This window comes from Alnus glutinosa, chromosome 5, assembly GCF_958979055.1.
Source record: "Alnus glutinosa chromosome 5, dhAlnGlut1.1, whole genome shotgun sequence".
In the NCBI taxonomy this organism is placed as follows: domain Eukaryota; kingdom Viridiplantae; phylum Streptophyta; class Magnoliopsida; order Fagales; family Betulaceae; genus Alnus; species Alnus glutinosa.
Genome location: NC_084890.1, coordinates 20,888,494 through 20,912,971, shown reverse-complemented (window position 1 = coordinate 20,912,971; position 24,478 = coordinate 20,888,494). Strand labels below are relative to the sequence as shown.

The 24,478-nt window shown below is 37.9% G+C and overlaps 1 protein-coding gene across 1 annotated transcript; it reads right to left on the bottom strand.

Moving 5' to 3' along the window:
* Positions 1 to 12,039: 12,039 nt before the first annotated feature.
* Positions 12,040 to 22,590, bottom strand: LOC133869073 (berberine bridge enzyme-like 21). Its single transcript, XM_062306046.1, has 3 exons — positions 22,473 to 22,590; positions 21,120 to 21,316; positions 12,040 to 13,969 (listed from the first exon to the last, which is right to left on the bottom strand). The coding sequence occupies exons 1-3, from the start codon at positions 22,588 to 22,590 to the stop codon at positions 12,287 to 12,289; spliced, it is 1,998 nt and encodes a 665-aa protein (XP_062162030.1). The 3' UTR covers positions 12,040 to 12,286.
* Positions 22,591 to 24,478: the final 1,888 nt, after the last annotated feature.

The window sequence follows — 24,478 nt, the reverse complement described above, 5'->3', positions numbered from 1 at the left end:
GTCTGAGTGGCTCAGCAAACACGAGCCACAAAGGGCATCCGTCTGGAAGGAGTCCGGACGGTCCCAACAGACATTGAAGTCCAAGAGCACCCGTCTGCAAGAAGGTCCGGAAGCTGATGCGATTACTATAGACAGTGGAAGTACTTTATGCAACCGTCCGGATGTTAGGGTTGCAGGTCCAGACGCCAGAAGTTAGGTCCGATCGCTACCTATGCAAATCCGAGTTTGAATAAAATTAGGATTTTAGAAACCTATTTAAAGAGGCTCATAGGCTATGTAATTTTAGGGATTCCATTGTAGAATTCTCATTGTGCTAAGTAAGAGAGAGTATTTAGGCAAAAATTGTTAAATGTACTAACTCTCAGAGTTTTTTTTTGGTGTTGTATTGATTCAACCGTTTAAAGTCTAATTTAGAGTTGAGCTCTAAGTTAAAGGAATTTATTGAAGAACTCTTCAGACAAAAGGTCTGATTAAGAGGCGTTCACGTATAAGTACGTGTTAGGGTTCAAGGTACGACTACTGCAATGGGATTTATGAGTATGACTGTCTTGTAACTAGCTATTTCTTCTTGTAATAGATTCTTGGATTTCGTTGCCCCGGAGTAGTTTTCCTCTTTAGTGCAAATATTTTCTACTTCGTAACCAAAATATCTATGTCTTTTACTTTTCCGCTTTTATATTTTGGTTGCATGTTTTACAATTGATTACACCTGTTAGGATTCATCATTATTTTTCAATAAGGAAAGCGACTTAGTAATGCACCTTAGGAGCATTTCGATTTTCTGCTTTCAATTACTTTTTTGGGAAAGCCTCACTTACCACCCCATATCTTTCATCATTTTTCCAATCATACCCATAAACTTTTAAAAATATTAATTTAGTGTATCAATCTTTCAATTTTTTTTCAATTTCACCCATCCGTTAGAATCTTCCATTAAATCCTAATAGAGGGGTATCAAAATTCCTAAATATATACCCCTCCTTTTTTATCAAAAATAAATAAAATTAATTAATTAATTAATTAATTAAAAAAAATTGCAAGGATTGAGGCATTTGTCAGGATTTAAGGAAATTTGCAAAACTACCCATGCCCAAATCTTTGAAAAAATTTATAATTCTTTTATTAAAAAAAAAAAAAAAAAAAAAAAAAGAAAGAAGAAGAAACACAAGGGTATTTAGGAAATTTTTACAGGATTTAACAGAAAATTCTAACGGAGTGTGAAATTAAAAAAAAAAAAAAAAAAAAAAAAAAAAAAAAAAAAAAAAAAAATTGTATGCAAAAGCTCCCAACCATCCTTGAGGCTTCTGCATCGACTAGAACTGTGCGCTGAGCTTGACACTGAGCCAGGGATACAACTACCGTTCTAAGTAGCAGAAATATGTGTCGCTTTTTTTGCATCAGTTTGATCACCTACATATTGATCCACCTCAAAGAAAAGCCAAGTAATTTCCAAGACACCTCCTATTCATCCTACAAAATAGTAGCCTCTTTCCGAGGAACCAATACTTTTTGGCATTTCCTTGTGATTCAATAACTTTCATGGAAAATTTAACTTTTAAATTTTTATCTTTCCTTATTTTTATAATTAAGTACGCAAATTTTAAAAAGTATCAATTTAGGGTATCCATTTTTAAAAAATTCCAACCCTCTAGTAGAATTTTTCGTTAAATCTTATCAAAATTTTCAAAATACCCTTATATTTTTTGTTTTAAAAATAAAAATTATAAAAAAAAAAAAAAAATTAAATATACAAGCATACGTATTTTTGTAAATTCTATTAAATTCTTACTAACACCTAAATCCTTGCAATTATTTTTCTTTTTTTCCCAAAAAAAAAAAATTAGGGGTATTTTTTTGGTAATTATGATAAGATTTAACGGAAAATTCTGATGAATAGTTAAAATTGAAAAAAAATTGAAAGATGGATACTCTAAATTGACATTTTTTAAAATTTAAATATTTAATTGTAAAAGTGGAGAAAAATTAAGAGTGATAAATGAAGTTTTCTCTAACTTTTATTATTATGTTTTGAGAAGTAAAAAGAGATTTCAAAAAAAGAGTTAAAGCCTTATGTACACAGGATGTCTAGAAAAGTTCTCCTGAGAATGGACAAACATGGATACCAACAAAAAGCAAGCGTCCACTGATAATGATCTCAAAAATAAAAATTTAAGTTCAAAGCAAAGAGCTCAACATCATTGGAAGTCCAATTGTTTCATCTCTCACATTGTCCAGATGAAACAGAGTGGAATAGCTTTCCATACCAAACTCTCCTGCTTCTGTCCAAACAAACCATATATATTTATCCTTAGCTACTTGTTAGATAGATTCATCTTATAAAGATAATATGTTTGATATAACTGTGTATCTTTGCACTGAATGGTAAATAGAAATCTTAGTGGGTCAGTAGATTTGAAAACTCCCACTATTTTGTATCTTTCTTGTTTCCTAACTAAGTAATGTTTGCTGCACAACAAACGTACACAACTTTGTACAACAAAGCTGACGTGAAAATTTGTTGTGCAACAAACATTACTCTTCCTAACTAGAGAGAATAGAGAACAGGGATGATAACTAAGTGGGCGTCCTTTCTATAATTGAGTTACAAAGTTGCCCTGTATAGAAACTGATAATAAAATAAAGAAATGAAAGAAATAGAGAAAATATAGAGATTAAGGTGGTTCGGCCTATGGTTTACATCCACACGTTAAAGACTTATTGGCTACATCTTTCCTTGATATATGATTTGAGTACAAGGCTCTATTTATAGAACATTACATGTGATTTGAATAATTTTAAATACAAATATACCTCTTGGATTATGACTAACAAATCCCTTAATATACGATAATCAAATCATTTTAGTCCTTTGATATATGGAATACAAATTAACATTTATCACAAATGATTTCTATCGTTTAACAAACACCCTGTAGTGGATCCCAATGGCATACCCAAAAAGCTTCTAGGTAAAGATCCTATTTCACAGCACAAAAAATCCTACCAACTCCTCTGCTCCATCAGCTTCTGTACTGAAAGTAATTTTCTTTTTCCTAGATTCACCCTTACACATGAAACAGTCATTAACCAAAATTGAGAACCTCACATAGAAATGCGAAATGCAAGAGTGGAACCACCATTTCCATTTTTTCACCAAAACCAAATATCCCCATAATATAAATCATATAATCCCAATTTACATAATCATAGGACTTTTCATTGTCCAGCTTACCCTTAGATTCTGACTTTTAATCCTGCTATCAAAAAATTCATCAGCAATAAGAACTGAATCAAGAATGTCTCCCTGAAATTGTGTAATTAGCACAAGGGTAATAAAATTGAAACAGAGTAAATCTTGAGTGTCTCAAGCTATCCTATGAAGAAATTAAAAGCCAGTCCAAAAATTGTCCCAAACCATGTCAATTTCTGACATTAGTATCTGAAATTGGACTTGAAACCTCACAAAAAGATAAAAATTGAAAATGAGATCTAGCTGGAGCAGCACCCTGATCACCACATGTGAAAGATGTTTCCATAATCAATTCAGTCCTCAAAAGGGTTCTCTATTCTCCAGTTCATGAAATAATAACAAGACTTTCCCAAGCCTGAATCAAAACTTCCTTAACCAAAGCTCTGTAAATATCTCTACTATGATCCTAACTATTGCTCTCTTAAGCATTCACGGTGGATTTAGAAGTTGGAAGTATCCATCTACTGAACTTGTACTTGATGTGTGCTCTGCTCTAGAGTGATTGCATTGATTTTCCTACCATTTTAGCATGCCTCAGATTCCCAAGCCTCTTAATTCTTTTTCTTTCTCTTGTTCGTTTTTTGATGAGTTTCAAACATTTTCTTATAGAGTACTGATATTCAGTACAGTAAGTTTCAGAAATACAAGGCACTGCATCAACAACCTTACCGGAACATCTAACTATGTAGAGTGACTCATGGCTTGCTTGCCTATTTCTGGGCTTGATCAAGTTCTAGAGGATTGCCCTGAGACACCCTTGTTGTGGGATTGTCACATGATTGTTTGAAACATCAGAATCTTCACGGAAAAAGAAAAAAGAAAATGCCAGAATTTTGGTGATTCATAAACTAAAACTTGCAAATGTTTAACTCATAGTGAGAACTGATCAGAAGTGTTATAATTTGAAAATGCTCAAATAGTAGCCTATGAAATCAGTTACATAGCAACTGACAATAACACTAAAGGTAAAAGAAACTCGAAGGCAAAAAGTAAGTGTAAGTTAGTGTGAGTTCTATCCCAAGGTCTTGGGCTTAGATATGTGAACCAATGTATATGGACCTAGTGGACTTAGTAAAATATGGATCAAAGCCCCTAAAAGAGATTATAAGGAACAATTAATTTAGGGAAAATTATATTTTAGCTCTCCAAATTACCCCCCGTTTTGCAACTAGCCCCACAAATTGCCAACATTCCGACTCCGGCCCTCCAAACTACCAAAACCTTTGAAAAATGCCACATTTGACGAAATATCCTCATATTACCCCTGCCATGTGTCATTTTTCAATTAAAAATAATATTTTATTTAAAACATAAAAATAAAAAGTAAAAAAAATAAAAAATAAACTAAAATAAACTTATATTTTATTATTATTATTATTATTATTATTATTATTATTTTAATGGGGTGGCTCGTATTTGGGGTGGCCCAAAAGCCACCCCTGGGCCACTAGGGGTGGTGCGCTGCCACCTCCAGCCCTGCGAGCCACCCTGAAATCCATTTGGGGTGGCCCAAAAGCCTCCCCCAGGCCACTGGGGGTGGTGCGTGGCCACTTCGAGGGGCCAAGGGTGGCCGCACTACTACTCCCAATTTCTGGGGGTGGCCCAAAAGCCACCCCTAGTGGTCGGGGGTGGCGCACAGCCACCCCCACATGCCAGGGGTGGCCGCATAGCTACCCCCAGTGGGCGGGAGTGGCTTTCGATCGGGCTACCCCAAAGTCGAAAGCCACCCCAAATGGATTTGGGAGTGGCTCGAAAGCCACCCCTAGGGGGTCTGGGGGTGGAGTGCGGCCACCACCAGGGGCCGGGGGTGGCCGTGCGGCTACCGTTAGTGGCCTGAGGGCCACCCCAAATGGATTTTGGGGTGGCCCGAAAGCCATCCCTAGGGGGTCGGGGGGTGGCGCGTAGCCACCCCTAGGGGTTGGCACCACCTCTAGCGGTGGCTCACAGGCCACCCCCCTCCCCAAGTGGCAGCCACCCCTAAACACCCTCCTTTCTATTTTTTTTTTTTTAAAAAAAAAATAATAATAATAATTAAATTTTAGATTTTTTAGTTTTTAGTTTTTTTATTATTTTTTTAATTGAAAAATGACACGTAGCAAGGGTAATATTGGGATATTTCGCCAAATGGGGCATTTTTCAAAAGTTTTGGTAGTTTGGGGGGCCGGAGTCGGAGTATTGGCAGTTTGTAGGGGTAGTTGAAAAACGGGTGGTAATTTGGAGAGCTAAAATGTAATTTTCCCATTAATTTATTAATATAATGGTCTAATTCATGGCATAGTCTTATCCCTAATGATGTACATGATTTAATATCTCATTCATAGCACATGTCATATAAGATAATGGGCAATAAAACCTTATGATTTTTAAATTAGCATAAATTTTAGGGATAACTTCATTGAAGAGGACTGGACTTTTATCTTTTTTTACAGAAGATACATGTACTTCAAACCATCTCAATTTAGAGTATCCATTTTTCGGAAAGTCTCAATTAGTGGTCTTCCTTTAGGATTTTCCATTAAATCCTATCAAAATTTTCAAAATACCCATGTGTTTATTTTTTTAAAAAAAAATTATAAAATTTTTCAAAGATTCGGGTATGGATATTTTTGCAACTTCCGTTAAATTCTAATCAACACCTAAATCCTAGCAATTTTTTTTCCTAAAATATATGAGGGGTATTTTAGAAATTTTGATAGGATTTAACAGAAAATCCTAAAGGAGGACCCGTAATTGAGACTTTCCGAAAAATGGATATTCTAAATTGAGATAGTTTGAAGTTTAGGTATCTTCTTTCAAAAATGGTGAAAGTTCGGTACCCTTAAGTCTCCATAAATTTTATTAATTAGGTATTTTACCCATTCTTAATCACAAGTAGTAAGTAGAGCTTTTGCTAATTAATTAGCTTTGAAAACATAAACCCATGCATTCTATTGACCACCTTGGTAATGGAAAAAACAAACCTTTCACACTATGGACTAGTTAATAAGTGAGACTTTTCCTTTTGGGGGGAGGGGGCATGGTTGCTTTCTTTGCTTCTCAAGAAAGCAACCTTGTCTATTACTCTCCAATTAGCCCATATGCACGACCAACCCCCTTCTTCTCCCCCCATTCTTTTGCTTTCTTTGCTTCTCAAGAAAGCAACCTTGTCTATTACTCTCCAATTAGCCCATATGCACGACCAACCCCCTTCTTCTCCCCCCATTCTTTCATATTTTTTTTTTTCACTTCTTCTCTCGAGCTCCTTCAAAATCCCTTTACACACTGTTTGGAAATATTCTCAATAGTTAGTAAATGGGCCCGAGAGCCTAACTCGGCCCATTCACTATTCAAAGTCTCAGAGAAAGCCAAATTTCGAGTCCATTACCCGGGCCCATCAATTCACCGAAATGGGCCGGGCCATGAGATCCACCACTCGGCAAAGCCAAGCCCACCCAGAAGTAATCTGCAAAGAGTCCATCAAGAGTCCGAGATACCTAGAGGTGTCTTGGATATTAAAGCCCACATTCCGAACAAGCTCTCTCAAAATCCCTTTACACACTGTTGGGAAATATTCCCAATAGTTAGTAAATGGGCCCAAAAGCCCAACTCGGCCCATTCACTATTCAAAGTCTCAGAGAAAGCCAAATTTCGAGTCCATTACTCGGGCCCATCAATTCACCGAAATGGGCCGGGCCATGAGTTCCACCACTCGGCAAAGCCAAGCCCACCCAGAAGTAATCTGCAAAGAGTCCATCAAGAGTCCGAGATACCTGGAGGTGTCTCGGATATTAAAGCCCACATTCTGGATAGCAATCCCACAATTCGGAAAAGTAGGTGCCCACATTCCGGATAGCAATCTCGCAGTCCAGAACGTGGGTGCACACGATCCGGGTGCGAGAAGACACATAGGCCGGACACATGGAGACCCATGTTCCGGAAGACATGAATACCCACGTTCCAGAAGTTGAGACCTACATTTCGGAAGACATGAATACCCACGTTCCAGAAGTTGAGACCCACGATCAGAGAGTCGGTTCCCTCCATTTCCGGGAAAAACCGACTCAGATCTTCAGTATAAATACAAACCTACCTTCAGGTATTCTCTAGCTGAAATTATTGTGATTAAACTCTTGATTCACATTCTCTAGAAAACTGAGTTAAGCATCGGAGTGGGACCAGCTAGCACCCCCAGCAAGCACCCTTACCAACCTTACTATTTTGCAGGAAAGAGCAAGAAGAACTTTCTAGAAGCTTGTGCTACCATACAGGAAACTGTTTTAATAATTTGGAGCCGTATGTGGGAAGGAGTTGATATTCGTTTCTCATTTTTTTTGTAAAAATTAAAAAAAAAAAAAAAAAAAAAAAAAAAAAAAAAAAAAATCTGTGATAGTACGCACAAAAGCCACAAATCCCGAAAGAAACAACCCTCTACCCGAGGCGAGGGGAACATCAAACAACAACGTAGCTGCCCTGAAAGCCTAGATTGCTCAACTATCAAAGGACAAGGAAGTCCTTGCCGAGTAAAACCAGTGACTGTTAGGGTGATTCCCAGAGGGATGAGTCCTAGAAGAATCGAATGAGAGTGAAGGAGCTGAGAGTGATGCGCATGTTGATGGAGAGCTAAACGTAGGGAGCCTAGGGGGTTCTCATGACAACCAGCCCGAGAATCACTCTCGGAACGATAAAGGCAAAAGGAATCCTCGCCAAAATAAGAAGAAGAGGCTAAGTGAGGTTGTGGCCTCCCTTGATGAGAAGTACAACTGCCTTCAGCGCGAGGTCCACTAAAAGAAGAAAGGCATGACTTGCTTGGTAGAAAACCTGTTGCACGGGATGGCATTGCCGTACACCAATCAGATCTCGGCAGTCCTCCTTCCCGAGAAATTCAAGATCTCGAGCATTGTGACATTCACTGGGATCGAAGATCCAACCAAGCACTTGGATAATTACAGGGCTCACATGGACCTTCACAAAACTCCATCAGAGGGGGCATGCTGAGCCTTCCCCCTCACATTGTCCGAGAGTACCCGAGGTTGGTTTAGGAAACTTCCCCCTAAGTCCATCGACAATTGTGATGACTTGTTTTGGAAGTTCCTAGTCCAGTTTCTGGTTGGACACATACGAAAGAAGTCGGCGGGTCATCTAATGTTGATGCACCAACAAGACGATGAGTCCCTCAGAGATTACATCATGAGGCTCAACCAAACCAAACCATCTGTAGAGACTGCTACATATGAAATAGTTTATGCTGCCTTGTACCAGGGATTAAAACTAGAAGGGCCACTGATGCCCGACCTTGCTCGCCGAGAGCCCGAAAACTTGCTGGAATTTATGGACAAGGTGGATGAGTAAATAAACCAAGAAGAAACACTCTGAGCCATGATCGGCTCCCGAAAGGCTCAAGCCTTGGCTCTTCAAAATTCTGATAAGAAGAAAAAGAATAAGCAATCAGAGCAAACAACCGAGACAAAACCGCTCAAGTAGCTTAAGGACTATAACTTCACGCCCCTCAACGCGTCAATCCATGAAGTCTTGATGGAAGTGAAGAGGGATCTTGACTATGTCCAACCTAATAGGATCACGAGGAAGCCACTAGAGAAGAACAAGGACAAGTATTGCGCATTTCATGACGCAATGGGGCATCTCACCGAGGGTTGCATATCCCTGCAACTAATGATCGAAAGGTTTATTGGGAATGGTAAGCTTGTCCGTTTTTGGAAGATAACCGAGCCCAGCCCAGACAAAACCAAGACCAACAGCCTCGCAATAATCCACCTCTGGACCATAGACATCGAGATCCTTCCCCCCCGAAGGCGTCAAGAAAACAGGCCTCGGGAACACGGTAGAAGAAGGGAGGAGCCGTGAAGGGAAGAGCCCCGGAGAGAAAAGAGCAGGAGTAGAAGTGTAAGGCAACCCGATCCTTGAGATCAGCGTGTCATAGCTGAGATTCGGATAATATCCGAAGGGTTTGCTGGAGGTGGAGCAACTAGTGCAGATAGGAAGGTCTACGCTAGGCAGAGGAAGAACTGGGAGGTCATGGCATTTGACCGACCTCACAAGTCCTAGAAGAAGGAATCCTGGGTTGTGGGATTCTCAGACAAAGATTATGCGGGAGTGTCCCTCCCCCATACTGATGCATTGGTCATCACCTTGTAGGTGGACAACCATATGATCCACAGGATATTTGTGCATAACGGAAGTTCAGCCGACATCCTGTACTGGTCAGCATTCAAGCACATGGATATAAACCGGGATAAAATTGTCCCAGCTAGATATCCTCTAATGGGGTTCGTAGGAGAGCGAGTTTTCCCAATCGGTTCTATTGAACTCCTAGTCACAGTAGGGGAGCACCCGAGACAAAAGACTATAATGGTCAAGTTCCTGCTGATAGACCTCCCCTCGGCCTACAATGCCATCCTCAAAATGACAACTCTCAAAAAGCTAAAGGCCATTAACTCCACTTCTGATTTGTGTGTTTTGGTGATTTTGATTATGGTTTGTTCTGGGTTTGATTTTCTGGTATACCTTTTGTTTGGTTATTGAGAAAATGGAAGGAAACCAGAGCTATAAAGTGGTTTCTCTAGTTTTATTATTATTATTATTATTATTATTATTATTATTATTATTATTATTATTATTATTATGCATATTTAAAACTGGTCTTCTCTATGTGTGTGTCAATGTGTTTTGGTGTTTTTATGTGTCCGATTGTGTTATTTTATTAAATGGGTTTGCTGTTGTTTCTGTGATTTTGCGTTTTTTGTCTTTTTCGGCGTGTTTCATTTGGGATATTTATGTTTGAGAAATGCTAGACGTACCAAATTTTTTACAAAGAGATGGATGGGTACCAAGATGATGTGGAGCTTATTCATTGGAGATGATTAAAACAATTAATAAAAAGAAATGCAACGGTACCAATGAATAAACTCTACATCATCTTGATACCCATCTCTTGGTAAAAAATTTGGTACCTCTAGCATTTTTCTTTATGTTTATATAGTTTTTGGGTTTGAGGTTTTTTTTTTTACATAAAATCTAACATTTTTGACGTGTCAAACATTGGCAGTCACTAAATTTAGTGACATGTCAAACGTTAACACATTACTAGATTTAGTGACGTGCCAAATATAACACGTCACTAAATCACCTGTTTTGACGCAGTGATTCTTCACGTTGAACACACGTCACTAAAGTTTAATGACGTGTCAGACCTCCTGACACATTACTAAAACTCAGTAACAAAAAAAAAAAAAAAAAAAAAACTCTTTTTTGGAAGTGCAAATTGTTTAATATCAGTTTTTCACTTATCTTCTCTTAGGAGATGATTAGTGATCAGATTAATTAGCATGGTTTAATAGGCTAGCTTCCATGGTGCTGTCCGGGTTTAATAGGCTTGCTTCCATGGTTCTGTCCCTCAAGGGGCACTTCATGTTTGTTGGATGCATGTGATGTGAGTGTAGTCTAGATGCTTGGGTTGGTTGTCATACAAGCACCGAAGGTTCAAGTTGGATTTGCTTAATTTTGTTTCAAATACGAGTCGAATTCGAACTTATTACCAAATTATATAATTTGTTTAAATTCGATTAATTTATTTTTCGAACGAATTTAAACTTGTTAGCCAACTGTTCAATTTTTTCATAAATTCATTCTAATCATTAGTTCATTAATTATTGTTAAGATTTTATCATTTGAGTTAATTAGATAAATTAATTCAAAACTTGAGTTTATATATATATATACAGCATGTATAAAATTTATTATACACGTGTATATACATATACATAAATACACTCATCTTACATCTACACATAAACACACATATATCCCTATCAAGATTGACCATCACAAATAATTAAAATTAAGTTCTACACGTTTACATGAACTTATACTAGTTGAGTTTATATAAATTTGGTTCGTTTTTAATAAATAACTAAAATCGAGTTTATACAAATTAAGCTCGAGCTGTTTACAAACATAACCACCATACAAGTTGCTCAAATCAATCATGTGTCTAACAAGGATGGTTGAACAGGTCCAATTTGTAATGGATGAAGAAGACAGAGAAGCCATATTCTTCTTATCATAAATAAGTGGATTTTTTGTTGCGTGAATATCATTCGCCAATGGTTGACATCCCGTCATCACCAACTAAAACCAATAAAGAAAGAATATTTAAAAAGTTTGATTTGCGTGCTTTTGAGGAGGGGTTAGCTAAAATAACGGAAGCCGAGATTTTCTAATTAAAATTTAGGGGTAATTACTTTTTTTTTCATGAATGATAACTTTCGGATGGCGAACTACCATTTAATAACCCGAACTCCTTCTCTTTGTCAACCTTAAAAAAAATTAAAATGACGCAAATATTCATAATTTTACAAACAAAATTTACATATAATACCCTTATAATTACAAAAATTTTAAAAATGTATATTTAAAAATTATCAATATATCAGCAACAGTTCCAACAGGAAAAGAAAAATTAAAAAATCAAATAAAAATTAAAACTAAGAAAAAAAAACACAAACAAAACAAAAAACTTGAACTTAACTTTTATAAATTTTTTTTTTTAATTAAAAAAAAAAAAAAAAAAAAAAAAAAACTGATGTGGTCGAACCACATTCAGATAGGCCAAAATAACAATTTAGTTCATGCAATCAAATTCTGTCAGAATACTCCGGATTTTGTTACTGTGTTATGTCAGCATCAATAAAATAATAACACATGTCACTCGTAATAAAAAAATATAAATATATAACACTTAAAAATTAAAAAATTACTTTAAAAAAAAAACAAAAAAACAAAAACAAAAGGGGTGGCTGCTTAGGGGAGTGGAGCCTCCCCTGCCATGGGGTGGCCGCGTTTACAAAACAACCGAATACACTTCAGCAGAATTATGCCAATAATTAAGACCATTAATACAACAATCTGCATATATAGTAACTCTGCAATCTGGGTACTCTTTGCTGCAAATTCTGCAGCAGATGTGATCTGTTGATCTGTAAATGAAGCTTATTCATACAAACAAAAAACATACAACAATCTTCATGACAGATTCATTCCCTATGCCTTCTTTGGAAGAGTAGGGATGCTCTGCTGACTCCTGAAGAAATTCCCTGGATCAACTGCAGTCTTCACCTTCACCAGCCTATCAAAGTTGCCATTGAAGTACTTGGCCCCATAAACCTGTCCTTCTGCGTAGCTATTCTTGCCAAAGTGATTGATGCCGATATCAAGATCCCTGTAGTTCAGATATGCACTTCTTGGGTTCTTCGACACAAATGGAGTCATGTAACCGTGAAGCTTCCTTATCTGAGTTGTGTAGTTTTTGTCTAACTCGTATCCTGCTTCATCCCAATTCACCGAGTACTGGACCTTAAACAGATTTCCAGCACGGTGTGGAAATGGCGTAGCAGAAGCGGGAATTTGACTCATTCTTCCACCATACGGATTGAAAACCAATCCTGTTTTCCCGAGCTCAATCATCCTCTTCCACAGCCATTCCAACCCATCTTTGGGAATTGGTGTCTGCACATAATCCGACTTCCTCCTCGTGAAATCCGCCGTGTCCGGATGGCGGTCGAGCAGCCAGTTGGGGGTCGTGTTGTTGTCCTTAATGCCCCACCAAAGAACAGATCCCATCCAATCCTTTTCCAAGACATCTGCCTTCTTCAAACCCAATTCGGGAAAGTCCTTGTTCAGTAATGAAATTAGTTGGTTGGCGTTTCCAAGAAACATTGCCATAATTGTGATTCTAATAGTTTTCTCACCCTTCTTCACTTTGGAACTCACAGGTTGAACGAGCATCCTCATGAAAAGGTTTTCATCTGTGGTGGGAGCAACATGCTGCCACTTATAAACAATGTCGGTTGCCTTCTCTTCCAAGTACTTTTCAACTCGGAAAACTGTTACTGTTTCCGGCACCTGAACCAACCCGATTTTGTATGCAATTACTACCCCAAAGCTTGCTCCTCCTCCTCCTCTAATGGCCCAAAAAAGATCTTCTCCCATTGAATTCTTGTCAAGAATTTTGCCATTAGCATCGACTATCTTCGCGTCGATAACATGATCCACTGATAGCCCATGTTTACGCAGCATGTTACCATACCCTCCACCACTGAGGTGCCCGCCGACGCCGACGGTGGGGCAAATCCCAGCCGGAAAGCCATGTACTTTGCTTTTCTCCCAGATTCTATAATAAAGTTCTCCGAGCGTGGCACCCGCTGAAACCCAAGCAGTTTGTTCTTGAATGTTGACAACGACGGTTCGGAGATTGGACATGTCTAGCATGATAAACGGCACATCGGAGATGTAAGAGACGCCTTCGTAGTCGTGGCCGCCGCTTCGGATTTTGAGTTGCACGCCGATGTTCTTGGCGCAAATCACGGCGGCTTGGACATGGGATTCACTTGTTGGGGTTACAATGACAAGGGGTTTTGGGGTAGAGGAGTTGTTGAAGCGGGCGTTTCTGATGTAGGCTCGTAGCACAGATGTGTAGGAAGGGTTGCCTTGAGCATAGACTAGTTTAGAGATTTGTTCTTGCTGGTTGGTTTGCTTTGATAGGCATTGGAGAAAGGTATCATGGACTGAATCTGACCCTGCCCATGAGGCAGAGATTTGAAGAAGCAGAAGAAGAAGCACAGGAAGCATGATCGACACCAAAAAGGATTTCTCGAGGAGGGTGATTTTCTCCTCGGTATCAAACTCTTTTGGTTTGATGTTTGAGAAGTTTGTGCTACGTATGGTCTTTATAGAGACAGATTAATGGCTTAGTTCCGGTGTGCCATTATCTACGGAAAACGGCTAGTTTTTTACACTTTTTTTTTTTTTTTTTCACTTTTTCCGGAGCGAGTTTTCTTACGGTAATTCTAAACGTCATATCCATATTCCTTTAATAATGATGTGGCTTTTAAAATCACTATTAAATCAAAATTCAATAATGCTCAATCATAAGTCCAATGGTAATTTTGAAAGTCACGTCATTATTAAAGAGACATGAGTGTAACATCTAAAAATACCCCAAGTTTTGACTAGTTCAATGGTTATTTAGGGGACAAAGAAAGCAACCAAAGGTTATCTACTTATCTTCATTTGGTCCTATTTAGGGGACACAGAAAGCAACGTTGTATTTGATATTATGAAAAGGACAGACAGAAATTTCCTTATGAAAACCCCTCCATCCCCTCTTTGAGTCCTAGATTTTTGGAGAATTAGCTGTTATGGTCATAGATTTGGACTAACGATCCTCTCCATTTCAAATAAAATAAATATATCTATTTTATGTATGATTATAATTTAAAATTTGTGCATTTAATGGTGTACATAATGCTTCATTATTTAAATCTCTTAAAAAACTTGTCAACATTAATATTATATACACGGTTAGATACACTAAATTTAAATTCTAACTATAAAATGAATACTTTCCATTTCACTTAAAATTAATGAAATTTTGAGGATCCTATTCCATAGATTTGGGGGCCTACACAACTGCCCTCCAAAAAATAGGGAGAAACCTGCCATTTGGCGTCGTTTATAATATACGACGCCAATTTTAATATTTGACGTTGTTCAATTTTCCATCACTTTGAAGCAAATGACGATAACCAATATGTTTTACGTCCCTTTTGATTAAACGATGTTAAAAAAATTTATTAGCATTGTTTAATTTTAAACGGCATAAAATTTAGTTATAAAATTACGTCCAAACGAAGCCATTTATTTTCGGGTTAGCATTGTTTTGAATTAAACGACACTAATATATTTGAAAAAATATATATATTAGTAGTGTCGTTTAACAACAAAACAACGCTAACCTATTATTTAATGCGCAAAGTTCTCTAGAGAACCCCTGCCCTCTAACATCTCTCTCTCTCTCCTTGCCGCAGCTGAGCCCGCTTCATGCCTCCGTGCTCGTCGACACATCTACGCCACCGACCTCCTCCACACCAACGCTCAACTCCTCAACCTCCTCCACTCACAATATTCTCCGTCTCCACTGCCGTTGTCTTCTCCCTCTATCTCACCCAATTCTTCGTTTATACAAATTTTCCATGCCATTAGTGTTGTCAGCAATGATGATATGTTGAGAAGGTATTTCCAATTTATACACTGAATTGTTGGATCAGTGTGCATCGATCAGATGGTGGCGATTATGTTTTCTGTGCAAGTGAAATGTGTTTTTGTTTGTTGCTTCTACTGTGTGTTTGTTTACTTTGTGGGGTTAATTGGGTAAACGCCTCTATAAAAAATGTCAAGCTTTTTGTCACTGCAACAGTTCATAGTTAAGGCCCATGGATTATCAAAAACGAATCTGGGAATTTGAGGGCAGAAAAAAAATTTCCAACTTGCCAATCCTTACTGAAAAATGAACCACTAAAGCAAATTTAAATCTTCCAGAATGTCAAAAAATGAAAAGAAAAAAAAAATCTAGAACATAAGACATTTAATATGATCATGAAAACAAAAGTTGCTCAAGAAATGAATAAATGTAAAATTAGTCATTGTGGTTGGCTTAAATTACAAATCGCTTCATGTCATATCAAAAAGTGAATTTAGAAATCCATGTAGTATGACAAAAAAATAATTTAGTACATGAAGTCAAATTCTATGGAGAGTAATGTTTCTTACACAACTCTTAACTACTTTTTTTTTTTTATGATTAACCATCCGATTTGTTTTCCTACATCCATTGGATTTGTTTTTTTCCTACATGTGGGCCATAAATATTCAATGGTTGATCTTAAAAAGAAAATTGTTAGAGTTGTGTAAGAGTTGTTTAAGAAATATTACTCTTTTATGAAAACATTTAATAAATTCTGTCAATGCCAATAAATGACGACATGTGTCACTCTTAATAAAAAAATAAAATATAGACATATTAAAAATATAAATATATAAACTAAAGGGGGGGGCTCTACCAACCGGCAGTAATACCTGACACGCATGTAACCAGGAGGGGGGCGGGGACGCCCCAAGCTACCATGTTTTTTCCAAATTTTTTTAAAAAAATATTAATATCATTCTTTAAAAATTAAAATTTTACCCACTGAATTTTTTTATTTTTTTATTTTTTTAGTTTTGTCCCCCAAATTTTTTTTATTTTTCAGTTTTGCACCCCACAAAATTTCAAATCCTAGCTCTGCCGGCTGCATAAAATGTAAAACCACGAGTGCTTTTTAAATGACCAAAATCTTAATAATCATGTTTCTTGAGTTTTATTTTGCAGTTATTAATGGTAGGAGGCCCGTTCAAGGAGAGAATTCAGTTTGGATATGGTTGTGATGTGTTTCGCTATGTCGTTATTGTTAAAATCACTATGCTTATTTTTGTGGTTAAGACATATATATATATATATATATATATATATATATATATAGATTGTTGTTAAAGTGAGATTGACGTTTTGGGGGTGTAGGTTATTTTGTTAAAGACATTTCGGATTGTCTACATCTCTATTTGGATTTTACGCAGAAGTCTACGTACGTAATTACGAGAATTACGAGGCTAATTTTCTTTTACGATTCATTGTTTTATCAGGTGCATATATAAAACCATTTAAATCGAAACACAATTATATTTAAAATGGATACAGCCAAAAAATATATATATATATTAGAGTCATTTACAGTAAACGAGACTAATTAATGTCGTTTACAACAAACAACGTTAATGTTAATTAAAGTCGTTTTTGTTGGCTTCGTTTTGATCACAACGCCAAGATAATGACTGTTCTAAATATATTTTGATTATAATATTATTGATTTATATTTCTTAGTTTAGGTCGATTTGTGTTTGCTTGTACAAGTCAACTTATTTAACTATAAATATGGATCTATGTATTGTAAATAATCAAGTTAATGAGCACAATATAATTCTAAGGACTAATTTACAGTGGTGGACGTAAGTGTCTAATACCGAACCACCCGTAATTTCTTGTGTCATTTTGTCTCTTGCTTTTGTCTTTATTCTCATATTTTAAATTTATACACAAATCTCAACATTGTATCAGAGCCATCTTTCCTTGGCCTAAACAATCCAGTCATACTTCCATGCGCCATCAAGAGTTTCTGCCTTTGAACTCTACCCCTCCAAAGTCATCCAATCACCTTGGTAATAGTGCCAATCGATAGATCTGAAGCGGACATCTCTATCGCCGCCGAAATCACTAATATAGTCCATGTCACGTGCCGCCACGACCCGTCCAAAGATTCTTCCCATTCAGCCACGTGCCACCATAGTCCTCAAAACACATTGCTAGTCATGCCATTGGATTGATCAACCACCGAAAATTCCAGATCCACCAAGTTCACCATCATCAAAGCCTCCATGCACGATCACGCGCTACCTAACTATTCTGTCACTCCTCTCCACACGCCTATTTCTCCAATCGTATGAGGAAGAAAACCTCGAATCTAGGATAAAAAACTGTCGATCTACCGGACAGTCGAAACCACGCTCCTTGTGGTGCTGCCACGCGCTTCCACGCGTCGTCTCTACTGACTGTGCATGTCCTCCACTCACCAAGACTCACCAGTCCAACTTCTTTGCGCCACAACAGATGCCAGCCCACGCCTTCACCTGTGCGCGCCACATTAGATCATAGCTTTGAGATCCTACTCTCTTTTTGATGTACTAACCCACACCAGACCATATCATTCAGCCAAGTTCACAAATTTAGAGTACTCCTGCATGCACCAGATATCATGTACGCCCTGCGCGAGTCGAGTTCGATGCGCCAACTTGACAACAGCCCAAGGGGGCTCACTCAATTTTTTTTATTTTTTTTTTACTTTGGCCCACAGTTGGCCCATTTTCAGTACGTGGCCCTAATTAACCCTATTCGAGACGGATTCAAATCAGCCAATCCGTTAACCACCCAATTGGGCCAGCTCACACACTTCACGTGTGTCAGATTCAAGTAAGTTGACTAGATAACCATCCAAGTGGGCTCATATTTTTTTTTTCTTGACCCACAGTGCTTACCGATAACCGCTCAAGTGGGCTAATCTTTTTTTTTTCTCGGACCGTAGTTGGCCCCTAGTCGATTCTTGGCTCACAGCACCTACCAAGAACAACCCAAGTGGGCCCATATATATATATTTTGGTTCTTGGCCTGTAGTCGGCCCCTTCCCATTTTTCTTTTTAGTTTTTTAGTTTTTTTTTTTTTAAAAAAAAAAAAAAAAAAATTAGTATATTTATTTATTTTTTAAGAAATTTATATTTTTTTTATTAAGATGGACATGTGTCGCCATCTTATTGGCAACACGTGGTGCTGACGTGGCATTTGACAGAATCTGTTAAAATTTTTAACAGAATTTTACTCTATGGATCGATTTGTAATTATTGCTAACTACAAGAACCTCCCATGAACTTTTTAAACCATAGAGAGTGGAAAATAATTATGGCATATAAAGACCAATGGTGCAATTATCCCTTTTGAAAACGTAAAAAAAACTATTTTTTTCAAATATTCAAATCGTAGATTATGATGTGTATTTTTAGAAATGCACTATTTTAAAAGTTAAACTGCACTTTAAAAGAGCAAGTTGTGATTTTACCAAATACTTAATTGAATTTTCAAAATCGTGTTATAGCATTTTCAAAATTAATATATATATAAATTTGTGTTTGGGAATGTTTTAAATAGCATTAAATGAAGAGAGTTTCACAAGAAAAAAAAAAAAAAAAAAAAAAAAAAAATTATAGCTGTCATTTATAAGGGCCAACAAACTTTAAGCCTTTAAAGTAAAATGTTTGGATGGATGCACTTATGTGTATACTCTAGTGGGGTGCGAAGCATCTCACAGACGCGTGGTAGTGGGCGCTAGTAGTGCCTTGATGGCGCATTTGACACTTAGCATTAAAACTCGGACGATCTAATCATGGCCATTCAATTTTAGACTGTCAGGATTATTCGATCTGGTGGTTTAATCTACACCATAGGATGCTTATTAGGTAGATCCAGTAATTGGATTTAGTCCTAGACCATCACTAAAGTAATCTATAAGGTCAAATCAACTTTAATGTAACGGTTGAAATTAAATAATTACAATCTAATAGTCAAAATTAAGTATCAATTAAAATAACAGTTTATTACTGCAAGGTGACAGAACAATTCTCTCTTCTTTTGTGTTTTCTTATACCTTCTGCACTTTAAAATTTTCGGTCTCTATTTCTTGCTATAATAGAAAATTTGAAAGTATTCGGATTTAGTTTTGTTTGTGCAAAAGGCAGCTAAACAACAAAGGATTTCTGAGTTCTATTGTATCCTAAAGAAATATTTGTTATAACTTTTTGCATACTATTTCTGGTGGGGGTTAAATAATTTCTTAAAGAAAGTGAAATTGTAACGTACCTTTAAAGCATTTTATTTTTCTACTTTCTTTTAATTTTTCTCTAACAAATATATATGGGAAGTAAACATTATTTATAGTACAATAGCACTGAAAAATATTTACTTTCATTTTTTTACATTTTTTTTTTTGTTAGTCTCCATATAAAAAATAAGTAAATTTACAATTGAATATATAAAATCCACTTTATTAAAATAAAAAACATATATATATATATATATATATATGAAGTTATCTGCATATTTTTTATGCACATCAGTACATCTCTCGTCTGCAATTAATATTAATATTTTTTTTTTGAAGGGATTAATTAATATTAATATTAATTGAATTGGAAGGGATCATTGAATAAAAAAATAATTAATATTAATATTAATTGCTCATCTAATAGTGACAACCGTTAACTCTAATTGAGAAACAAATAATATGAATAAGAGAGTGTTTAGTTTCCCTGATGATAGAATTGATGTTGACCATCCGCTCACGCCTGAGTGGACTCCTGCAATCATCAGCCATCAACCAATGTAAGTAATTAAATATTGGATTCTACCCGCCATTAATAGAAACAAAAAAACATGGATTAATTTTATAAAAAAAAAAAAAAAAGGATTAATTAAAGAGAAGGGGGTTTTTCCCAGCCTCCAAGCATGAGAGATGTTTGTGAGTTTTATGTGTTGAGTTATTTATTAATATTTTTATTTATTTTGTGTTAATAAGCAAAATGGCCTTAGCAAACAAGACATATTCTTTTTTATTTAAAACATATTTGTTTAAGCCAGTTTTTATAGGCCGAGTTAGTAGAAGTTCTTTTAAGCCGGTTTGAAAAAAAACTGTGTCCAAACTTTAAACATGTAAAATAGGATATTAAAGTGGATTGGACAGTGTAACCCATGATAGTAAAATCGAATATAAACTTTTGTCATTCGAGCTTGCAATGGGAGGCGAAATTAGAGGAAAAAGAACCGGCTTTTTTCCATTTGATTTGAAATCGAAAAGATGTCAATCGAGATGTTGACGGAAAGAGATAAAGGGAATCGTAAAATTGCTGGGGGGCGGGGGTTGTGGGGGAAGATGAGTGAATAGATGGTCCAGATTGTCACAAAGTCAAAACATATTAAAGCAAGTAGGTCCAGGAGAAGAGGCTGTGGACGTGGTTGCTTACTTGACCGTGTTGGAAGGAATTAAAGCCACTCAAATCAATCATTCAAACAATTACAATTCAATGATTACCTTTTTAATTGCGGCCTCTTTACTATTTACCAAAGTCAAACAAATGCATGTAAACATTACCCCCATCAGGATTTATATAGAACAGTTCGAAAATGATATCAACTAAAAAAAGCGATATCTTATCGACAGACATAAATCTATTTAAAATGATTTTTCTTTATTTTTAAAAAGATGTTTCTTTTCAGCAAATTAAAATATAATTTTTGACTCAATTTCTCTACACACCATTAAAGATAAAAACCTAACGAAAATATATTCAATTATAATTAATAACATGTAATTTTCTGTGGAAATAATCTCTTCATTTTTGCCTGATGCAGACCTATTTCATCTAAAGTAACAACGACATTCGAATTCGCAAGGAAGAAACCGGTCTCATCCCATAAAGGCAGACCCCCCTCAATCACGCAAAGTGCTCTGTATTTCCAACTGACCACTATAATAACTAAATTAAACAGATTGCCTCCATCAGCAGCACCCACTACAACATATAAGTTTATCCGATTGCCTCATAATCAGAAAAAGTAACAATAACAAAAAGAAAGCAAATATCATATGGCTAAAGATACCACTCACATAAGTAAATGAAGATACCGTAGAGACATTCACAATTCAAGACAAACAGTAATGAGATAAGTTGAAAAGATTTTAAAATACATTAATGAATACAAAATATTAAAATTGTTGGAGAAATAATTAGCTCCAAAGACATGTGGGCCAAGCCCATCGGGTCGGCCCAGCAAGATTAGACCCAATTTATAAGACCATTCGTTATTTCCAAAAAGACGTATATCCCGAGTATATCAAGATAGACTTCTATCCCATCAAATATGGGATAAGGTACCTAATAGAATGACATTAGCTAAAGAGAGTGTCATATCCAGTTTGGACTCTACTACCCAATTTGAATTCTATGAAGATAAGACTCAAGACTATGTGATCTAGGACTCAGACTCCTAATTAGAAAGATAAAATTAAAGACTATGTGATCTAGGACTCATACTCCTAATCAGATTATGCTCCAAGTATTTTAGCAGTTTTATAACTGTGAGCCTATAAATAAGACTACTACGCCAGGTATTAAAAAGCAGATTCTCTGAACTCTTGAGATTACTGATATTTTCCAGAAAATAAGTTTGAACTGACTTAGGCATCGGAGTGGGGGTCCGGTCGGCACCCCCGACGAGCCGTTTGTTATTTTGCAGATTACGAGGAGAACGAACATCGAGGAAGGCAACAAATCACAAGGCGACACGTCACCGTACCGGAAACTGTACCAACAGTTTGGCGCCGTCTGTGGGAACGATGAATCGTTCTTACGAAAAAATAAATCCGCAACGGTGACTGCGCGATCAAGTCAAGTTTGAAATCACGGATCGGAACCTAATTGCTCGGTGATGATGGATTCAGCTTATTTTTGAAACAACAAAAAAGTACAAAATTCACAATGATGACTTCACGACAATTCATGGCTGAAACCGGCCGATGGTTTCCTTCATGAAGACCCCCAATCTGCGTCCACCGACACAAAATCAAAACTCTTCACTGCGGATGCGCAAGATAAAAAAACAAGGTTAGAAAAAGTGGCTACATCAACAAGAAGATATTCGGGCCCCTTCTTTCTGGACTGTAAAGTCCAGACCCAACTCAAATGGACCAGCAACCTGACAGCATTTTGGAACCGAGCTCTAGCTGTGACCCGCCGAAGCCTGAACCAGATCTGGAACCAAGCTCTAGCTGTGACCCGCCGAAGCCTGAACCAGATCTGGAACCGGGCACCATAGACAAAGTTTGATCCGAACCCGAGACCACCTCAGTGACCCAGACACCCGAGACAATGGTGAAAGAGCGACTCCACTTCTAAACCTCCGGGACAGCAGCAACATGGAAGACACACACCTACTTCCCTCTTCCATCAGCCCCTCCCAAAACGAACCCAGAGAGAACATGTTCAGATTGGGCTCCATGTGACGCGGGTCGGTATTGAACACAGGATGTCCTTGAGCGCCGACCTGTCATGAATCCACAAAAATCTCTCTACCTTGTAGAGAAAGACCTGAAAAGGTAAGAAGAGAGGAGTCGGCACAAAAAGGAGAAGCCAACCAGATCCAAATTCTGGCTTCTTCTCCGGATCTCCACCAAAGAGGAGAAGACCAGATGGAGACCCTCGGCTCATCTCAATTCAAGTTCAGACCCTCGCCGGTGATGCGTGAAGAAGGATCTGCCACCGCAAAGGTCCAGCTCTAGATCCACTACCACCGACTCCGAAACCATCAAGAGCCCCAGTGACACGAACCACATGATGCCAAAGATCGCGACCCTTGTCTTTCCAGGCTACTGAGCCGTAGCTCCTGACCTCCAAGGCAGCGGTGACACAGTGTAATCTAAGACTCCACTCAGAATCCACCGAGTCGTGTTTTCTATGCGTGAAGATCAGAGAAATTGAAGGTGGCCAGTGCCCAAAAACTCAGTTTATGAGGGTCGGATTGGACCGGAATGGCCCAATCGGGGCAGTCCCAGGACCTGCAATCGCAATCGGAGATCAAGATCTGCGTGGACTATGCTTAAAAGAGCCCGCAGTGGGCATCGGCGTCTCCATGTGCTCAGAGCGCTCCGGAAAGTACCGCGGTCTCGATGTCCTCCTTCATCCAATATGTTGTCGTGGACTCATGGTTCAAAAAAAAAAAAAAAAAAAAAAAAAAGAGATAGACTTGGTGCCCAACCGATCCGGATCCTCCCCTCCGAACCTGAGAGCACCTTCGTGAACCTCCGAGGTAGCAGTGAAGGAGAGACTCCACCTTTGAACCTCCGAGGCAGCGGCGACAGGAAGATCCAAACCGAGTCACCTCGGTTCAAACAAGATCCACACAGGTGACGCCGAGTCAGGTGACGAAGGACCCACAACCGAGAAGGTCCAGCTCGGGATCCTCCCCTCTGACTCCGAGACCATCGACCAGCGCCGTGACCACCAGATTTGTTGCGGGTAGACTGCACATCGGATCTCCCCGAACAGGTGATATCGAGAGCCGCAACGATGCGATCCATAGGACATCAAAACAGAAATCCCGGGGCTCTGTTTTTCGTAGCTTAGATACCGTGAACTTTCGAGGCTCCCAGAGTTCCGACGCGACGGGGAAGAAGAAATTCGAGTCTCTGTGATGGAGGGACATCGTTAGATATGGTTCCCTCTCTGTCAGTTTCAATTAGATTTTCGGAGCTCGGCAGTACAATCATCTACTGTGGCTGTTGATCAAGCACACAGGGAAGAGGACGCTTCGGGTTTTGCCTAGTGAGACGTCGGAGCCCCGAGCGGAGAGGCTGTCTTTTTCAAGAATTGGACCACCGAGGCGCCACCGAAACTCCATTCCACCCAGAACCTACCGAGAATCTGTAAACAAGAAAAACAAATCGACAGGTATGTCCAACCCATTCCGGTTTTGATTTCTTCCCCGAAGAACGTATGGAAGAACCCTCGGCTGGTCGGCTCCAGAAGTGCTACCCGATCTGGATTCAACGTGATGCATTGCAGATAAGAGGGCTTTGTAGAGGTCTTCACAGTGCGCATTGGGCAGTTTGATCCTCACTAAAAGATGCAGACCCACTACCGATTGCATATAGAGCCCATGAACAGGTGATGAGTACATGAAGTGGGTTGAGGATTGCTTTGCTA